At 42.7% G+C, this 20,407-nt stretch overlaps 1 protein-coding gene across 2 annotated transcripts in view; it reads right to left on the bottom strand.

Annotated features, from left to right (window-relative positions):
- Positions 1-20,407, bottom strand: part of NUP133 (nucleoporin 133) — a 55,304-nt gene that overhangs the window by 25,013 nt on the left and 9,884 nt on the right. For both annotated transcript variants that reach the window (XM_047760359.1, XM_047760360.1), the window contains exons 6-15: positions 20,095-20,265; positions 18,352-18,507; positions 18,030-18,100; positions 16,640-16,787; positions 13,527-13,674; positions 12,447-12,604; positions 10,506-10,597; positions 6,251-6,414; positions 4,521-4,615; positions 335-559 (exon numbers count right to left, since the gene is read on the bottom strand). In XM_047760359.1, coding sequence (XP_047616315.1) covers positions 335-559; positions 4,521-4,615; positions 6,251-6,414; positions 10,506-10,597; positions 12,447-12,604; positions 13,527-13,674; positions 16,640-16,787; positions 18,030-18,100; positions 18,352-18,507; positions 20,095-20,265 — 1,428 coding nt within the window. The remainder of the gene's footprint in view (positions 1-334; positions 560-4,520; positions 4,616-6,250; positions 6,415-10,505; positions 10,598-12,446; positions 12,605-13,526; positions 13,675-16,639; positions 16,788-18,029; positions 18,101-18,351; positions 18,508-20,094; positions 20,266-20,407) is intronic.

The raw sequence follows: 20,407 nt of genomic DNA, 5'->3' as shown, positions 1-20,407 counted from the left end.
GCCTGAAGGGGCACCGGGAGGCTGCAGCTACAGAAACATGGAGGTGGCTGGAGAGGAGCCCTTTGTCAAACTGGACAGGAACCCAGGGGCCAGAGAGCCCGCCCCAAAGGTGTCCTTCCGGGGCAGAGAGACAAAGGAAACATCCAGACGTGACAGGGAGGACCTCTACGTCAACTTTACAAAATCAAAATTACAGGAAAAGCAAAAAACAAGTGACCATTTACCCAGAAAACATGGAGGATCTTCTGTCCTCCACCCTTTCCTGGCCGGGGGCCCATTCAGGAAATGGTGCAGCCTGCAAGGCCACACTGAGGGCAGGAGGACCTGCTCTTACCTCTCTGAAAAAGACATCAGCAGGGGTCAGATTGGGTGGGATCTCACGGTCCCTCTTATTCAAAGCGATCAGTATTGCCGTATTCACAAGGTCCGACAGCCTCGAGTGGTGGTTCTTGAGGACAATTGCGGCTGACAACTTCTCAGCATGCTCACACAGCAGCAGTCGAGTTGCCATCGGCAGCCCTCTCACCGGAGAGGTGCCAAGACGTCCAAATAGGCCAACCTTGAGACAAACACGTATTCTGAGCAAGCATTTACTGTAACCTACAGGAGGATGCAGTCACACCAGGTACAGAGACCTGGCCCCAGTCCTCCCCAGGAAGAACTCCAGCTGTCTCTCTTCTGGGCTATTTCTTTCTCCTTTTTTAATTGACCTACAGTTGACTTTACGATGTTGTGTTAGTTTCAGGGGTACAGCAAAGGGACTCAGGTATATAGATACATGTTTATTCAGATTTTTTTCCTTTGTATGTTATTACCAAACACTGAGTACAGTTTCTCATGCTATACAGTAGGCTCTTCTTGGCTACCTATTTTATATTCAGTAGTGAGTATATGTTAATCCCAAACTCCTAATTTATCCCTTCCCCCTCTCTTCTAGGCTGTTTCTAATACACACACACTTCCCGCCAGGGCCATTTACGTCTGTAAGAAAATACAGATGTTCCTATTCCAAGATTAAGGTCACCCCAGAGATTCTGTCTACTACTATTGTCTCTATCTATCTTATTCCTCAAATTATTGTTTACAGTTGTCAGAATCACAAAATGGCTCTTTTCTATCTATATCGATCAACTCCCCTAGATTCCAGATCTTTGGGAACTAGAAACTTAGCCATCTCCATCTTCAAGGGCTGATGTCCAGAACCCTAAACCCATGGGGAGGAGCAGAGTCTTCTGTCCTCTGCTTCAGCTGCCTCTGATTTGCTTGATGTCCATTTCTGGTGTGTTACTAGTTCTAGGAGTTTTCCTAACTTTCTCATTTGATAAAGCACTGGAATAACCTGAACTAGGAAGAAGCCAAGAGATGGACATAAATAGTGAACATTCTTCCACATTTTAAGTAAAATTCATTTCATTTACAAGTGACCTGGAGTTCCTGTTGTGGCTCAGCGGGTTAAGAGTTAAGAACCTGACTAGTATCCATGAGGACAGGTTCAATCCCTGGCCTCGCTCAGTGGGTAAAGGATCCAGTGTTGCCACAAGCTGTGGTGCAGGTTACAGATGCGGCTCCGATCAGGTGTTGCTGTGGCTGAGGCACAGGCCGGCAGCTGCAGCTCCAGTTTGACCCCTAGCCTAGGAACCTCCATATGCCACGGGAGTGGCCCTAAAAAGAAAAAAAAAAAGTGACGTAATCTTTATATATTGAGGTTTATTTTAAATACAGAAAAATAACACAGAAAATAAAAATGAAGAGTAGTCCAAATCCCCAGAGAATTCCTTCTGATATGAATAAAAACTATGCATGGTTAGAAAACTTAATAGTACAGAGAGGTAAAAGTCCCCAGCCCCCGTCTATTCTACTTGCAGCTACTTCTTCGGCTAAATTTCCTTTGTTTTCATGGTATTTATGTGCTAGAAGAGATCTTTTTTAAAACACAAAGGGGTCATAGTGTATATTCCATTCTGGTCCTTGTTTTGACAGCATCTTCTTTTTTCACTACATATTCAGATATTCCTCTGACTTAGATTTCTAATGGCCATTGAATATTTCATTGAATCCATCTATCTTAACTTATTCAACCTGTTCACCTGGTTATTTAAAAATAAGAGTTATACAGGCCTCCCTGACCTGCATTCCCTTGTTTCCTCACAAACGCTAAAGTGGAGGCACCCTGACTGCTAGCTTTATGTGTCCCCACATCACAGCACTGCCTGCTGGTGAAGCTATCACTACACGTGACTATCCTGCCGGCCACACATGAAGAGGATCCCTCACCCCTGCTTCTGCTTCCCCACACCGTGTGCAGGCCCAGGCCCCTGACCCCAGGACACTGGAGGCACGCTGTGCAGAGGCACTGATGTCACTCTGCACCCTGTGGAATGAAGTCACGACTCTGTTGGTGCTGAGTCTAGCATGAGGAGGAGGGCCTTATATGTAGAATTACTTCCTTAGACACAAGTATCTACTTGGGCATTTTTCCCAATTAGTGTAAATTCTTCAATCAAGTAAGCTCTAATATTAAAGGAAATATAAAGGCATAGGCGGAGTAGGATTTTTAGATCAAGCTGGACATGGTCTTGCAATGGACACTGCTGCCAACAGCTTTGTGACTCCAGAAGGGTCTGAGGCTCAGGGAAGCTGTGCCAAGAGATGCTGCAACTGTGCCAGCTCCATGGCTCTCTTCCCTCTGGTAAATTAGCGTCCCCTCAGGGTGGCACTTCAGGGCCACGGACTCCACCCATGCCAGCACATACCCCCTCTGCAATGTGCCTCTGCCACTCTTCCCACAGAGAGGCAGAATCAATTTCTCAGCCCCTTTCATCTGGTCTGGCCTGTGACTTGCTTTGATCAATGTCACTTTGGAGGAAATGACAACATGTGTGACATCTGAGGTGAGACCTTAAGAAGCCTACAACTTCTAAGTTCATCCCCTTCGAGTGCTGTCCTGAGACCACAGGAAACCCATCCAGCTGGAGGAGGATGAGACCAAGTGGAGAAGAACCAAGAGGCCCCAGTGGACGGACAGCACCAACTGCCAGTCAGATACGATATGCCCCCGCCCAGGGACCTGCCAGCCCAGCCCTTCCTAAATGCAGTTCAAGGAGTGGGCTCAGATGACATTAGCTAAGAACTGGCCCACTAACCCACAGAACTGTTTTAACCCACACATCCTGGGGTGGTTTGTAACATACTAATCGCTGATACAATTGACTAAACAGTTACATCAGGAGAAAACATTGTATCTTTTCCCCATTAAGCTGTAGCCCACTTAAAACACTAAAAAAAGAAAGACTCAATGAACAAATGAAGTTCTCTTGCCAAGACAGTAAGAGTAGACAGGAGCCAAAACATGCATTAAAACTGAAGCAGAATGCAGGATAAGAAACATTTCTGGGATCATCTAGAACTACACTGTCCAATAAGGTGACTACAGATCCAACAAAGTGTTGACAGATTTAAGTTAATTAAATTTAAATTAAAAAGAAATTAGGAGTTCCCGTCGTGGTGCAGTGGTTAACGAATCCGACTAGGAACCATGAGGTTGTGGGTTCGGTCCCTGCCCTTGCTCAGTGGGTTAACGATCCGGCGTTGCCCGTGAGCTGTGGTGTAAGTTGCAGACATGGCTCGGATCCTGCGTTGCTGTGGCTCTGGCGTAGGCCGGCAGCTACAGCTCCGATTAGACCCCTAGCCTGGGAACCTCCATATGCCGCAGGAGCGGCCCAAGAAATAGCAAAAAAAAAAAAAAAAGAAATTAATTTCCTCAGCTGTCCCAGCTTGTTCCAAGTGCCCAGCAGCCAGTGGGCAGCACAGACACAGGACATTCTTGTCACTGTGGAAAGCTCTGTGAGGTGACCTGACATGAATCTCTTCAACATGGAGGCACTACTGATTGTGGGAAAAATATGTAAACATGGGATTAAATTAGTTCATTTGGACCATGCCTGGGAGCCACAACTAAATCAACAAGGCAAGGACAGGCCATTCTGTGTAATAATTCTGTCTAGCAGTAAAAACATTTCCTAATTTTAGGCGCAATATAAATGGGGATTCCCCTACCCCTTAAAAAAACAAATACCTTAAATGAGTATTTGATGGCAAAGGCAACTCAGTACTAAACATCCACATATAAAAACCTGTCGCCGCCTTCAGAATCTTCACTGTCTTTCTAATAATACAAAATCTATACACAAAAACCTAAGTTTTACATAAAAGCACACAGGAAATTCAAATGCAGCACAGGGTATCACAGACTGTAATGAGAAAAGCTGAAATAAAATGTCTACTGAAATATCCCATTTTCCTTCTTTTTATCTTCTTTTCAATGGAGCTTTGATTCTTATAGTAATGGGCCTCCACACAGCCCTGGAATACTTACTTAAGTCAGCAGAGAAAATGGACATTAGTCAATGAAACACCCTGGAATAAGCAAGAAACGGGTCACGCTGTCCTGGAGAGAAGTGAAAAAGGCACAACAAGGCCAGTGTCAAGGCCATCCCTGCTCCCTGTGACTGGGTGCTCACCTGGTGAATGAAGTCCATAAGGAAAGAATGGGCCTTCATCTTGTCTTCGAGCTGGTGGAGAATAATCAGTGATGTATTGCTGAACCCAGGTGCTTCTGTTGAAACACAATAACAAGACTTACACATATAACATTCCGGCTTTGGGAGTTCCCATTGTGGTGTAGCAGAAACAAATCCAACTAGTATCCATGAGGATATAGATTCAATCCCTGGCTTTGCTTAGTGGGTCGGGGATCTGGCGTTGCCCTGAGCTGTGGTGTGGGTCACTAACATGGCTTGGATTCTAAGTTGCCGTATCTGTGGCACAGAGCCATCAGCTGTCCTCCAACTCGACCCCTAGCCTGGGAACTTCCATATGCCACTGGTGCAGCCCTAAAAAGCAAAAAAAAAAAAAACCACACAAAAAAACAAAAACTGGCTTTACAAGAATTACTGCTATTAAAGTTATAAGTTAAGAAAAATCTATACAAAAGGAAAAGTATCAACTTTTCAATGCAATTTTTTTTTTGTCTTTTTGCCTTTTCTAGGGCTGCTCCTGCGGCATATGGAGGTTCCCAGGCTAGGGGTCAAATTGGAGTTATAGCCACTGGCCTACGCCAGAGCCACAGCAACACGGGATCCGAGCCACGTCTGCGACCTACACCACAGCTCATGGTAATGCCTGATCCTTAACCCACTGAGCAAGGCCAGGGATCGAACCTGAAACCTCATGGTTCCTAGTCAGATTCGTTAACCACTGAGCCACGATGGGAACTCCTCAATGCAATTATTAATTACATTACCCAAGAGTTTAAAAGTTTAGAGGAAAATTCTGGGAGTTTGACACAATTCATACTGTGTTTACTCAAAACACAAAAGTTATTATTAGTTTAATCATTTAAAGATTAAAAGAATCAAAGAAGGTGATCACTGTTTTCTTCCTAAACCTCCAGTGAGGCTTACTTGCGTGGTAGAAAGTTACAAAGAGAGGATGCTCAAGAGAGTACCATGGTCCTTGGAACCCCCAAGTGCCCCTGATGCTGTGCGGAGGCTGAGAAAGACAGTCACCCAGGGCAGACGGGAGGACATGTGCCCACTGCCACATGCTGAGACTTGATCACTGCTGCTCTTAGAGAAATGTGTAATTTCTATTAGCCAAATTCAGCAGTTATGCTAACATTATCATTTAATTTGGGGCTAATAAATGCCAAGTGCCTACCTATGCCAGCAATTTCCTTTTGGAAATAAAATCCTTAGAAAGCTAATAAGGCTAATTAATCTGCTTCAGACAGAATACACAATGTCCCTTAGTTTCTTTTTTTAATTTTTTTTTGTCTTTTTAGGCCTGCACCTGTGACATATGAAGGCTCCCAGGCTAGGGGTCTAATCAGAGCTACAGCTGCCGGCTTACACCACAGCCACAGCAACGCAGGATCCGAGCCACATCTGTGATCTACGCCACAGCTCATGGCAACACTGGGTCCTTAACCCACTGAGCGAGGCCAGGGATTGAACCCGCAACCTAATGGTTTCTAGTCGGATTTGTTTCTGCTGCTCAGTTTCTATTCTGTTCTGAGCCCTTTTCAAATCTACTATGAGGAAAGTTACAACCTTTTAAAAAAATATTGAAAATTCATACTAAATTGTTTCAGAAAATAAGAAGTATACATCGAGAAATGCTTTAACAAAAGAACCAGAATATTCTTCTCAAAACAACTCACTCCATAACATTCACACTAGGATGTTCTTACCCTCGGGAACAGACTCTGCCCAGCGTGGGTCAGAAGCTGGGTAATCGTCCACCAGGTCCACACTGATCTGGGTAACAGCTCTGTCTAGTTCATGGTCAGAATCCAAATCAGAGTGAGAGGAAAACAGCTCATCAACTATCATTTGAGCATGACCTAAATCTTTTCTGAAATAAAATTGGAAAACAAAAGTATTAAAAGTGAAAGTACTAAACATGAGAAAGTTAATTGTGAAATTAAAAGTCCCATATGTTATCCCAAAGTTATTACTTTTATTGTAACATTTACTTAAAAGGGAGACAACCAGGGAGTTCCTGCTGTGGCTCAGTAGGTTATGAACCCAATTGGTACCCATTAGGATGTGGGTTCGATCCCTGGTCTCATTCAGTGGGTTAAGGATCCAGTATTGCCATGAGCTGTGGTGTAGGTCACAGATGTGGCTAGGTCCTGTGTTGCTGGCTCTGGTGTAGGGCAGCAGCTGCAGCTCCGACTGGACCCTTAGCCTGGGAACTTTCATATGTCACAGGTGGGGCTCTAAAAAGCAAAATAAATAAATAAATAAATAAATAAATAAAATGAAAAATTAAAAAAAAGGAAGAGAACCATTATACATTCATTAACTCAACAAATATATGTTGAACACTTACAATATGGAGGCACTGGAGACAGAACAATAAGCAAAACATCAGGAAACAGTCCCAAGACATCACCAAGTATACAGTGGCACAAGAGCCAGACACTTAAACAAGTGGCTACATTCGCACCAGGAGAGGGAATAGCAGAGGCCACAGGGCACACAGATGGGAGACCAAAAGCACCAGAGGGGCAGGGGACACGTCCTGGAGGAAGAAGTGCAGGGAGGCTGGGATGACCACAGGAGGGGTGCGTGGTGGCAAAGAGAACACGTCATGCTTCTGAGCAAACACACCTGCAACTCAGGAGAATGGAAGCCCCAGGAAAGGAGACCACCCAGGAGGGGTGGGAAGACAGGCCCAGGGCAGACCTCCTAGAAACAACACCAACTAGAAGACTCGTAAACCATGGGACAGCGTGTGAGCTTAGTCATAAGGACAGTGGAAAGAAACTGACTGAGAAGGCAGCGTCATGATCTATTCTATCTTTAAAAGACCATTTCAAATATGCTCTGGGGCTAGAGGAAGAGACAGGAGAAAGAAAATTCCAGCTAGGAAGTGACTGCAGAGATCCAGGCAAGGAAGAACAGGAGTCTCCACCAGCACAGCCATGGCAGGAAGGGGACCAGGAGACAGGTGTGAGAAAGAGACATGGGAGGGAAGTCTTGGCAAGAAGAAGCCAGCACAAGAAAGATCAAGGATATAGAAAAGGACAGGAACATTCAGAACTAAGACAAAAAGAGGGAGGGCAAGAGGGAAAGGAGCTGGGAGGCAGGGAAGTTTGTAGGTGGAAAGCACAAGGATTGCTTCCATTATCTCTGGAACAAGCTGAGTCATCTGCTCAGGCTGGGAAAGGAGTAGAAAGAGGGGAAGGGGAAGGAGGTGAGAAAGGGCTGAAAAGGTTTCTTGGAAGAACAGGAGACAGTGCTGACCACAGAGACACAAAAACACTGTCTTTAACACAGTTAAAGGCAAGGCTGAAGCTAAACACCTAGATATGGTATAGGTTACAGGCCAAGTGGACAAAGCAGTAACTATTTTAACCAAAAGACTAAGTTTCTTAAAACTCTCATGAACAAAAGGTTTTATATTTATATTAAGTACAGCAAAATCAAAATATACAAAAATTAATTTCAAAGAGACCATCCCATAAAGAAAGTCACATCACCTTAGCAGAAAACTAGACAGATAAGTTTAGTGTTCCACCTACCAATGTGGACCCCTTGAAAAGAATTCTGGTTGTCACAGGCTAGGGAGAATGACACTAATGGCATCAAGTGGGAAGAGGCCAGATTTGCTGCTAAACACTACAAGTCTGGTGACAGCCCCATGACAAAAATTACCTGGCCCCATAGGTCAACAGTGACAAGGTGGAGAAATGCTGCTTTAGAGGTACTATAATTCCATTTGTGCAGAGTCTAAAAGTCATTAAGACCATTGGCTGACACCACCCGGAAACAATTACTTGTTAACCTTGAAGTACTTCAACCCTGCTAAACAGGTTAAGCAGAAGGCTCAGTTGTGTTAGAGGCCCAATGACACTGTTCCAAAGGTGTGCTCTTGGCACTTAAGCTCAGGGATCTCCTTTCATACTTAGTCATCTTCCCCAGTGAAACATTTAGAAGTGACAAATCCATGCCACACAGAATTTCAGAATGTGACCTTATTTGGAAAGAAGGTATTTGAAGATATGGTCAATTATGATGAGGTCTTATTGGATTAGGGTGGGCCTTAAATCCAGTGACTGATGTCACTCTCTGAAGGACATGTGAAGACAGACATACAGGGAAGAAGTCCAGGTGACAATGGAGACAACTGAGGGACACTTACACACGCCAAGGGGAGCCAACTACCCGGAATCGCTAGGAAACAGGACAGGGACAGCCAACCTCCTTCCCGAGAGCCTTAAGAAGGGCAGGGCCCTGTTGGCTCGTTCACTCTGGAGGTCTGGGCTCCAGGACTGCTAGGGAACAAACCTCTACTGTTTTAAGCCACCTGGCTGGTGGCAATTTGTTACAGCAGCCACAGGAAACTAATACAATGATTCCATTACCATTTCACTTTTGAGATGCCACAGGCCTGACATAATTGTTAAAGGATAAACTTATACTAGATAAAATCATAGTATTAATTCAAATCTTGGCAGTCACACTGAACACCATGCAACAGAGTGAGATTAAAAACAGAAACAAAAAAAACTTATCTAATGGTGCCCTCTTCTGGCAAGAAAGTAAGCTGAGTAGATCATTTTGACAGCCGACAACTTGTCTCACTGTTGTTACCCTTCCTCTGAGAGGGAACCTCTGTTTATCAGCTCTACCATGAGGGGAATTACAGGATCATGAGTTAAGAAGGGGGAGATGACTGCAGTCAAGTCACTTCTTCAGAATAAAGATCTGCTAAACTAGAATCCCAGAAATGCTTAGCAATCTGCCCAAAGTCTCACATGGCTAATCAGGGGAGAACAAGGGCTGGATCAAAATTCTCCTAGTGTCCAAATATAAATATACCTTTAAGGATGGTACCAGATGCATAATAATATACAAAGTGTATGTGCAGGGCACACTGAAATGGCCTTACTGGGTCAGCGAGTGTGTCAGACTGAGTAGTGGCTTCCCCACCCCTGTGCGCACCTGCACCGTGAGTGTTTCCCCCCATGGGGCTCACCTTGGCCAGTAGGATTTTAAAAATGTACCCAAGCAGAGATTTGAGAACAACAGTGTGGTGAGGCTTTCTCTTGTACTTATTCTGGACCCTGAGGTGTGTGAACAAGGCCAGGCAAGTCTGCTAGATGAATCGCAGATGGAGCTGACCAGCTGAGGTCCCTGAAATGCAAGCAAGTGTGGCCAGACAGCAAGCAGCTGACACACACCATGAGCTAGGCCAGACGGCACTTGGAAAAACGCCACCCGAGCCCAGCCACAACCAACCAGATTGTGGGCCCAGGAGCTGTATTACATAAGCCCTAAGTTCTATGGTGATATCTACACAAAAAACTCAACTAGCCGAGTCCAGTCCCCATTCAACACCAATGGAAACCCTCTGTATGCAACTTGAGTGCCTTTATGTTATACATAAAAAATGCCCCCAAGCTTCACAACCACCGTTTCTTTCTTTCTTTCTTTTTTTACTTTTTAGGGCTGCACCAGTGGCATATGGAGGTTCCCAAGCTAGGGGTCCAATTGGAGCCATAGCTGCCAGCCTATGCCACAGTCACAGCCACACCAGATCGAGCCAGGGACCTACACCACAGCTCACGGCAATGCCAGATCCTCAGCCCACGAAGGGGAGTTGATTGAACCCACAACCTCATGGTTCCTAGTCGGATTCGTTTCCACTGTGCCACAACGGGAACTCCACGACCTCCATTTCTAACAGGACACTGTTTCCATTGAGTTGAGAGCGTATGTTCCATCATGGGTTTTTCCTAGCCTGGCTGGAATCCTCCTGTGGCTAACTAAGCTCAGAACAATGGTTTGTTCAACTGCTAAAGCTCAGAAAAACATTTCTCCTTGATGGCCTCATTCCCTTAAACTTGCTTCCACTAGTCAACAAATAAGCAGCAAATGTCAGTAAAATGTGTCCTTGGACATCAGATAAACCATAACTAAAAAAACTTGTTATACCTGCAGTATTGCAGAAAAGCAGCTTTTAGCAATTTGGTTTTATCTTCGTGGGCAATAGTTTCATTCTTCGTAGAGGTCTCAAAAACCACACTCTGCAAAACAGTAAACTATAATTTAGAGATGAAGGTATAAGTATACTCCTAATTATTAGATTAAAAACTGGACCCACCTATAAAAGCAACAACACAGACACACAAGCTGTTTACCGTAGTCTCTATACCAATGGTTAATATACTCAAGACACTTATTGAAACAAGATAAAACACAGCAAATGATCAACTAAAAATCTATAGAAAATACATATATAATTCAGGGATTACATTGTGAGTAAAGTGATTTGGGGATTTCACCACAAGCAATACCTTTTTATAGGTTTACTCCTTTTTTTCTGTCCAAGCCCATAGCATTTGGAAGTTCCCTGGCCAGGGATTGAACCCAAGTCATTGCAACGCCCGACAACCACTGCATGACACCATGAGATCCTTAACTGCTATGCCACCAGGGAACTTTATTTTTATTTATTTATTTATTGTGGCCTAGGTTTACTCTTATACAACTCAGCATAGAGTATATTTCTAAGCATTATGGTTGATTTCAGGTTTAAAGAAAAACTTAGAGAAACTTAAAAGAAATGGAACACTGTAAGACAGCTTCAGAGCATCTAACAGTACCAAAACCACAATAACAAAAGAATAAAAGTTTTAAAAAAACATTACTTTCTGTTGAAACTGTAACAAATTAAATTTTAATTACACAAATTGCCTATATATTTCACATACTATATATTTGGAAACTACCCCAAACAATATTAATTTTGCAGCTCCTATAAAAGAAGATAAAAATCTTATGACTCAGGGTGTTTCAGGTTTCAAGATGAGAGGGAAAAAAAAATTGATGGTCCTTACCCCACTCCCCACCCCTTAAAAAAACTCATAGAATAACAAGAAGAAAAAGAAACACTGCCACCCAAACTGTGGTTCCAACTACAACAAAGGAAGTGGAACCCAGAAGTGGGGTAGGTGACAGGGCAGGGAGCACGCAGACCTGTGTGGTGTAGGGACAGGTTCTGAGGAGAACCGGAGGACAAGGAAAGGGAAGTTCTGGGAGAACAGCAGGGGTGGGGCTTCAAAGAGACCTGCCTGTGGGCAAAGCTGTACTGAAAGGCACTTACAGGGCCTCCAGAGGACTTGGGAAGATTGAGCCAGGTATTAAAGAGAAGTAAGCAAATACAAAATTAGGCAATTATACACACCAAGGATCACACAAAATTGATTCTACACTAAACGAAAGGTAATCAGAGCAATACTGTTCTCTGGATTATACATAATATTCACATTGTTAATTATAATGGAAAAATAAACTATACTGGGATAATAAAGCAGAGAGAGGTATGAGTTACCCCAAGTCCTCAGCTTTCATAATAGGAGAGCAACAGATGACTAAAACTGGTGAATAAGAGATAGCAATGTATACAGAGTACCTAGAAATATGGAGGAAAATACCAAAAGAAAGAGCTAAAGGCCTTAAAAGTAGCTGCTTCTGGAGTTCCTGTTGTGGCTCAGCAGAAACAAACTGACCAGTATCCATCAGGAGGAAGGTTCAATTCCTGGCCTTGCTCAGTGGGTTAAGCATCCAGCATTGCATGAGCTGTGGTAGAGATCACAGATGCAGCTTGTATCTAGCAATACTGTGGCTGTGACATAGACTGGCAGCTGCAGCTCCAATTTGACCCCTATCCTGAGAATTTCCACATGTGGCAAGTCCAGCCCTAAAAAGCAAAAAAAAAAAAAAAAAAGGTAGTTGCTCCTGCAAAAGAAGCCAAAGGAGATGAGGGGGATACAAGAATGAGTGGACTCATCACAGCTCTTTTAAAACGCCAGTTCTAAGCAATTGTGAGAAACACCCTGACAAAAATGTCTGCCTCTCAAGGAACTGCGTTACCTCATTGCCTGGCCCAGCAATGGAAGATGCCAGTGACTCTTCAAGGTCTTCTGCTAATATGGACACATTTTCCCTTGAAGTAATAGACACCAATCCACTGTTTCTAGAAAAAAGGATAGGAACACCACCACAGGAACCAGCTCCTAAAATACTGTCTCCTATGAGGAAAAAAAAGATACACAATCAAGTCTACATAACAAAAACTACTTTCCCCTGGGCGGGAAATCCTGACAGCCCTTACTGCATTACTCCTACTCTGAACTCAGCTCTGTAAGCCTGTATCCAAAATCAAGAGCTCATTACCATTTGGAGTAGGAGGCTGTGACCTTCAACTTGAGGACAATAAAACTAGCCTTGCAGGAGCAGTGAGCACAGTGAACTGGAAGAGAGAACTGCTCCTTCTGCAAAACTCTGAATAACAGCTTTTCAATGGGACAGATCTTCTCGCCCAATTCTATCTTCACATTCTGAGTAAGCAACAGGGAAGGAATGTCTAAGCTTGCTCCGTCCCTGACAGCATCCCACTGCCGATGTAGCTCTTGTGCTGGGACTAGAGAATTACAGCATCTGGGTTCCATCCTGCTGCCTCACCTGGACTGTGCCTTTTGCTCAACCTCTTCAGGTAAGGATCCTGTTGAGACTACGGGCTTGGCTTTCTTCGCTTCTGGCTGGGTCTGGCCCCCATTCCAGCCCCACCCCCACCCCATCACCCCAAGTGAGATCAGCACCTGGACTCTTCTTACCCAGGGCTCTGGATACACTTATTCAAAGAACATCAATTCAGGATATGTCACTAGTACTAACGAGGAACAAGCAGTTACTTCTCTTAACATCAGTTCTTTCCTCTGGCCTCTTCAGGGAAAAACATTACTATTTTTTGCCCATAAATATAACAGTTTGGGAATTCTACCATCTTTCTGGTTTTTCAGTTGAGCTGCAACATTCGCGACTGCAGATGTGGTACTGAATGTGTCAGTAACACTTAGGGGTATCATGCCTGAAGCAACACTTAAGAGAACAAAGACTGCTTGGAATGCCTAATGAGTTCACTAGTCCTGGTTCCTCAAACTGCTACCATACCTTGTGTGTTAAAGACAATTTTCTCCCGAGGAAGAGAAAACTTCCCAGTTCCCGTGGAGCACACATAGACAGAGTTTTCACTATACAGATAGGCTGTCTGGTTTGAAAAGTCTGGGACCATCAACCGACACGTAATCAAGTCTTCAGACTAAAAATTAAATTTAAGATTCAATGAGAATTGAAACAAAAATACTTGTTTGTACGATCTTATAATTCATCTACCATCTCACAAAAATGGTAATATTCACTAATTATCCTTGTGAAAACCTAAACACTAAGTATAAGATGACTTATAAAACAGAATAAGTTTACGAACATCAATTAGAGAAATCATTTGCTGAGTTGCAAATAATTAGCAAATTTTGAAAACATTTCCAAGGTGATAAGACTTTAACTAAAAGCCTACAGCAAATGTGAGAAAGAAAATAAAGAATTAGTTCATTATTTATTTTAGAATTGACAAATACTTATAAACAACTCCTGATAAACATTTTGTTTCTTTCCTCACTATCTAGATATCAAGCACAAGAACACTGAGTTAACTTATTCACATATGAAATTTGAAATAGAAATAAGATCTGATTGAATAATAAAAATGACAAAAGCTAAAAAGAATATACTGTTATTAAAAAAATTTTTACATGAGTTCCTGTTGTGGCTCAGCAGTAACAAACCCAACTAGTATCCATGAGGACACAGGTTTGATCCCTGGCCTCATTCAGTGGGTTAAGGATCCAGTGTTGCTGTGAGCTGTGGTGTAGGCTGCAGACACAGCTCAGATCTGGTATTACTGTGGTTGTGGTGTAGGTAGGCAGCTACAGCTCCAATTCAACCCCTAGCTTGGGAACTTCTATATGCCGCAGTTGCAACCCCAAAAAGACAAAAAAAAAAATGTTTTTTACAAACAAAATATTAAAAGCAGAATCCCATAATTTTTTAATTCTCACATTTTCTTTATACCCTTTGCCTGAAAAATTTTAACACTGAGCATATTTCGCTTATATAGTCAGAGCACATAAGGTTTATTTGTTTCATATAAATGGCCAAATAAAAAGACTTCCTTATAGCATTCAGCCATGAGAGTCATATTAAGAACAAAATTTCTGGATTTGCTGTTGTGGGTCAGCAGGTTAAGAAACTGACTAGTGGAGTTCCCTTTGTGGCTTAGCAGAAATGAATCTCACTAGGAGTTCCCGTTGGGGCCCAGTGGTTAGCGAATCCAACTAAGAACCATGAGGTTTCGGGTTCGATCCCTGGCCTTGCTCAGTGGGTTAAAGATCTGGCGTTGCCGTGAGCTATGGTGTAGGTTGCAGATGCGGCTCGGACCCCGTGTTGCTGTGCCTCTGGTGTAGGCCAGCGGCTACAGCTCCGATTCAACCCCTAGCCTGGGAACCTCCATATGCCAAAGGAGTGGCCCAAGAAATTGCAAAAAGACAAAAAAGAAAGAAAAAAAAAAAAAAGGAGTTCCCATCGTGGCACAGTGGTTAATGAATCCGACTAGGAACCATGAGGTTGTGGGTTCGGTCCCTGGCCTTGCTCAGCGGGTTAAGGGTCTGGCAGTTGCCGTGAGCTGTGGTGTAGGTCACAGATGTGGCTCAGATCCTATGTTGCCATGGCTGTGGTAAAGGCTGGCAGCTGCAGCTCCAATTCCATATGGAGTTCCCAGGCCAGGGATCACATCTGACCCACAGCTGCAGCATCACTAGATCCTTTAACCCACTGGGCCAGGCCAGGGATTAAACCTGCCTCCTGGAGCTGTAGAAATGCTGCTGATCCCATTGTGCCACAGCAGGAAATCCTATAAATCCATTTCACTTAACTCTGGTTCTGCAGGTTTTTTGGTGTGTTTTGTTTTGTTTTTTTGGCTTTATAGGGCCACATCAATGGCATATGGAGGTTCCCAGGCTGGTCATATAGAAGCTACAGCTGCTGGCCTACACCACAGCCACAGTAACACAGGATTCGAGCCGTGTCGGTGACCTACACCACAGCTCACAGCAACGCCAGATCCTTAACCCACTGAGTGAGGCCAGGGTTTGAAGCCACAACATCATGGTTCCTAGTCGGATTCATTTCTGATGCACCATAATGGGAACTCCTAATTCTGCAGAATTCTTATTCTTTTTTTCTTTTTAGGGCTGTACCTGCAGCATATGGAAGTTTCCAGGCTAGGGGTCAAATTGGAGCTGCAGAATTAGATACTATACAAAGTTTAATGAAATGAATATTTAGGAGCTCCTGCCATGGCACAATGGGATCAGCCACAAAAAAAAAAAAAAAAAAAAGAAATGAATTTACAGCAGTTAAGACCTCTCCTTACAAACATCATAGTTATTAAACAATGTTCAATTGCCATTAAGAAGCTTAAAATTAGAGAGCTTACCTTCTAATTGTTTACATGAACTTTGATGAGTATTTAATGTAGTTGCCTCCAATATAATCTCTGAGCAAAAATGGTTTTTTTGTTCCCTGTAATTTGCAGGGGTGAAACCAAAGCCCAATTCCTATCAGATTCCTTCCTTATTTTTCACTCTGCAGTTCATGGTCAGCATTTTCTTTCTACTCAGTGATAAAGAAACAAGAATCCCTTCACAGAGTGGGAGCAGGAGAAACACACTTGCTGCCAGGCGCTCCACTCCCACTTCTCTTTAGCTAATCCAAGGGAAAGGAATGTGTTTAGCATGGCAGACAGGATCCAATGCCCCCAAACTAGCAATTTAAAATGTATTTCCGAGCCAGCGGATGAATTTCTCAAAGAATCTGGCCCTGCAACAGTTAGGAAAAATAACTCAGTATGTTATTGTCACTGTGTAATTTCACTTACAGACAGGGAGGTTCCATTGTGGCTCAGTGGAAAAGAATCTGGCTAGCATCTGTAAGGACGCAGGTTCAATCCCTGGCCTCACTCAGTGGGTTAAAGGATCCAGCACTGATATGAGCTGTTGTGTATGCTAAAGACACACCTCGGATCTGGTGTTGCTGTGACTGTGGCATAGGCTGGCAGCTACAGCTCCGATTTGACCCCTAGCCTGGGAACCTCCATATGATGCAGGTGCAGCCCTAAAAAGACAAAAACCAAAAACAAAAAAAAACCTTACAGACAGATATCTTACCTGAAAAGGTGGATTATACTGAGTGACTTCTACAGTTACTGCATCTGACATTTGGTAGCCATTATCTTCCACTGCTATCAGAGAGTAATAGACGAGACATGGATTGTCTGCTAGGTGCCATGCCGCAGCCAAAATCAGAAGTCCATCACTAATCAGTGAAAAAGAAAGATCTACTGCCTCTTCAGAAAACAGCCTAGCAATTTCTTACAGTTAAATATGCACTTACCATGTAACCTAGCAAACCCACTCCTAGAAGTTTACCCAAGAGAAATAAAAACATGTGTTCACACCAAAAAAATCAGTGTGCAAAAGTTTCTAGTGGCTTTACTTATAATTGCATAAAACTGGAAACAACTCAATATCCTTCAACTGCTGAACAGATAAACAAACCCTGGTAAACCTATGCAATGGACTACTACTCAGCAGTAAAAAGGAAGGAAGCACTGAATAAGCAGCAGGTGCATTATGCTACATCAAAGAAGCCAGACTCAAAAGGCTTCATAACATATGGTTCCATGTATAGTACAGGGTCAGGAAACACATCAGTGGTTGCCTGGAGCTGAAAGTGGAGAAGGGAGGGGTTGATTACAAAGGAATTTTTCGAGTGATAGGACTATTCTGTATCTTGACTATGGTTACAATTAACTGACTATGCATCTGTCAAAACTCACTGAATTATACACTAAAAAGGGTGGAAAATATTTACTGTATGTAAAATGTAACTCAATAAATCTGACTTAAAAAAAGATCAACAAGTCATTAAACACAGGGACGGGCAAAGCACAGCTCTCAGGCCAATCTATGCCCAGGTGAGTTTCCATAAATGAGGCTTTCATGTATATGTGAAAACAAACTTTTTTCATCTTAAGATTTATATGGTCCTCTTAAGTCTATCAAAGTTGTTGCCCCCAAACGAATTAAATGGTCTCTAATCTCAAACCTTCTACAATATTTAGTACATTTTTTAGCAGCTTTCGTTCAAGTCTCAGAAATATTAAAAGGGTGGCAAGCACCCTCTACTAACAACTAAAAATACTAAACCAAGCTAAAGACTAAACAACACTCCACTTCAAATCAACACAGTGGGTAAGACAGCTCTAATTAAGCACAGAAAAACAAGGAGCTCCAGCTGTGACAGCATAAAAGCTGCATCCCTAGCTAGGGCAGAGAGCTAATGTGACACACAGCTGAAGGCTGCCAAGCACCTAGACTTCTCAAATGAATTAGCATCATTAGATAACACCAAACCATTTAGTAAGGCATCACACTATAAGGTTAGCATTAGAGGCACTAGAAGAACAGAGAGCAAGACTGCTCATCATTTTATAGTAAAGATCAACTTATTTCTCCAAACAACTACCATATTCTTTATGACAAATGAACTGCTTACCAGTTTTGCCTCAAATCCAAATACCGAATGTTGACCCCTTCTTTAATAGCTTCATAGTTACTTTCAGATCCCTAGATGAAAACATCAGTAATGTAAGCTACTGGAGTACAGGAATCATTTCTTTCCACTTTATATCCTCAGCACTGAGTAAAGTGCCTCAACCACAGTAGTTCAAACTGTTATTGAATGAATACTGCATGCATTTTAAAAATTAAGTGCATCAATGAATGCCAATATCTAAAGACTGAATACTCCATTTCTGCTTATGTGACGGCTAAAACTTTACATTTGTGAATTAGAAACAAATGTTACTATTCCTTACCCAAATAGCATCTATAATGTTTTCCTTCAGGACTCTATTTATATCCCAACTATGTACTTGTTTTTCTGAAGAATCATCTAATTCCCATTTACTGATGTTTGAACTTGTCAGGCTATAAAAGCTTGATCTCTCTCTATCCCAAAGGACACTTGAAAGCTGTATGGAGAGAAGAAAAAAGTTTATAGGTTATTAAGTTCTAATGTTAATGAACTATTTCTCTGAAACTCAAACTTAGTGTATTTTATAACTACTTGATTAGTAATCCTGAAACAGAATTCTTCATTTAGGACTCAAAAGAAGGAGTGATCCTAAAATAGACCTTGAAAGGAAGGAAGATTTCCATAGGCAGAAATATAAAGGCAGAAGGTCCACGAAGAGCAGGGTTGGAGGTGGGAAAGTCACAGGGTAGTGAGCAAGCAGTGGTCCTGCTAAATTGAAATGCAGATAATAACTAGGAAAGAAGCAAAAATGGGGTTTAGTGAAAAACCAGGGACACAGAGCAGAGGCTCAAGTGGGAGTTTGTGAACCTAGTAAACAAGGGTGATAATACTAATGGCTTTTGAGTGCAAGAGATGTGTCATAGGAAAGGGAACCTGGCAGGTACGTGTGTGTTATTTTTAAGTATATACTTGCTTCTGCAGTATAGATGTGTTTCTTTTCGTTGGGTACACATGACTGTTTTGAGTTAAAACCCTAAATGTCTCCACTTCTCCTGCTACTATGACTCTGGCCACTAATGGGATAGAAGGCGCTCCCAGGGAATAAAGTGGGCTGGCACCAAGAGTTTAGGGGAAATCTACCAAGAGTGTGGACTAGGGCATAACAACAGAAGCAGGAAGATGGAGCTGCAATGAAATGTGGGAGAAGTAAAAACCTAGAATACCTCGTAGATCATCGCTCCAGGAGAGGGAGACACCAAAAAAAAAAAAAAAAATCATAGTTTTATACCTGGGTCTCCAAAAAGAGTGATGCTGCCCTCAGAAATAGAGAAGTCAAAAGAGAAATGAGCTCTGTATGTTAACTTGTAGTCAGTTGGAAAGAAGAGAACAGGAGGAATTTGTTTTTAGACATTAAGCTTTGGGTTCAAAGACAATTTAAGGAAGCAGATGATGACAGCAAACTGAAAACAGAGGGAACAGCACAGTCAAAAAAAAGCTCTCAATTCCAAAAGGCCTGGAAATGAGTCTACTGAGTGGTCTGTAGCCTCACTGAGGCCATGTCCTCAGTCCTCACCCACAAATCAAAGATAAAGCTCTCTACACTATAGGCCACTAGTAATCACACAAGACAGCAAGCACAGAGCACCTGGCTCACACCTGGAACAGGTGCCCCACACCTGTTCCTTCCCATCATCCTCCTTCCATTCCTTGGGAAACTGAGGCAGAAGCCCTGCCGACACAGACCTGGGTCACCCACGCAGACAGCTAGAGGAGACGGAGTGGAGAACATACTTTTGGTAAAGTCTAGAAAGCAAAACTAGACATTTATAATTTTACATTGTAGTTTTAACTTAAAGAATGTACCTCTAAGATAATCTGTGTGATTTAAGAATATTAATGTTAGAGGGTATGCAAGAGGGTTAGTATGAACTCATTTGATCATCATTTCCACTTCACTGGAAAAATCAAAGGCCCCATCTCATGTACATCACTGGTCAGAGAGAGGCAATACAAACTTCACAGGAAATTTACTGATTTCACTAAGAAAGACACTTGTAAGACAAGAGTTCTTTCGTCAACTTACTAGGAGATCACTACTAGGAGACAAAATTCCCAAGAGAGAAGAAACCTTCCGACCAATTCCTGAAAGCACGCCTTGCCCTTGAGGCAGGATATGCTGGTGGATCTTTCCTAAACTTTCAGGGATCAGGCGAATTTGCTGGCCTCCTGAAGAGGACAAGATAAAACTTCCTCCCTGTGAACAAATATCATGGAATTAGTTCAGTTAGGCATTTAAGACTAAGAAAAGAAAATTAACGGAAATTGTTCTTATAACTAGGAAAATCATCTGTACGTTAAGTCCAAAAGAACACTGTTGTTTTATTAAAATAACTTAC

This window comes from Phacochoerus africanus, chromosome 15 (genome assembly GCF_016906955.1).
Source record: "Phacochoerus africanus isolate WHEZ1 chromosome 15, ROS_Pafr_v1, whole genome shotgun sequence".
Taxonomy (NCBI): Eukaryota; Metazoa; Chordata; class Mammalia; order Artiodactyla; family Suidae; genus Phacochoerus; species Phacochoerus africanus.
The sequence above is the reverse complement of the archived record's forward strand: the minus strand, read 5'-3'. Positions and strand labels throughout refer to the sequence as shown.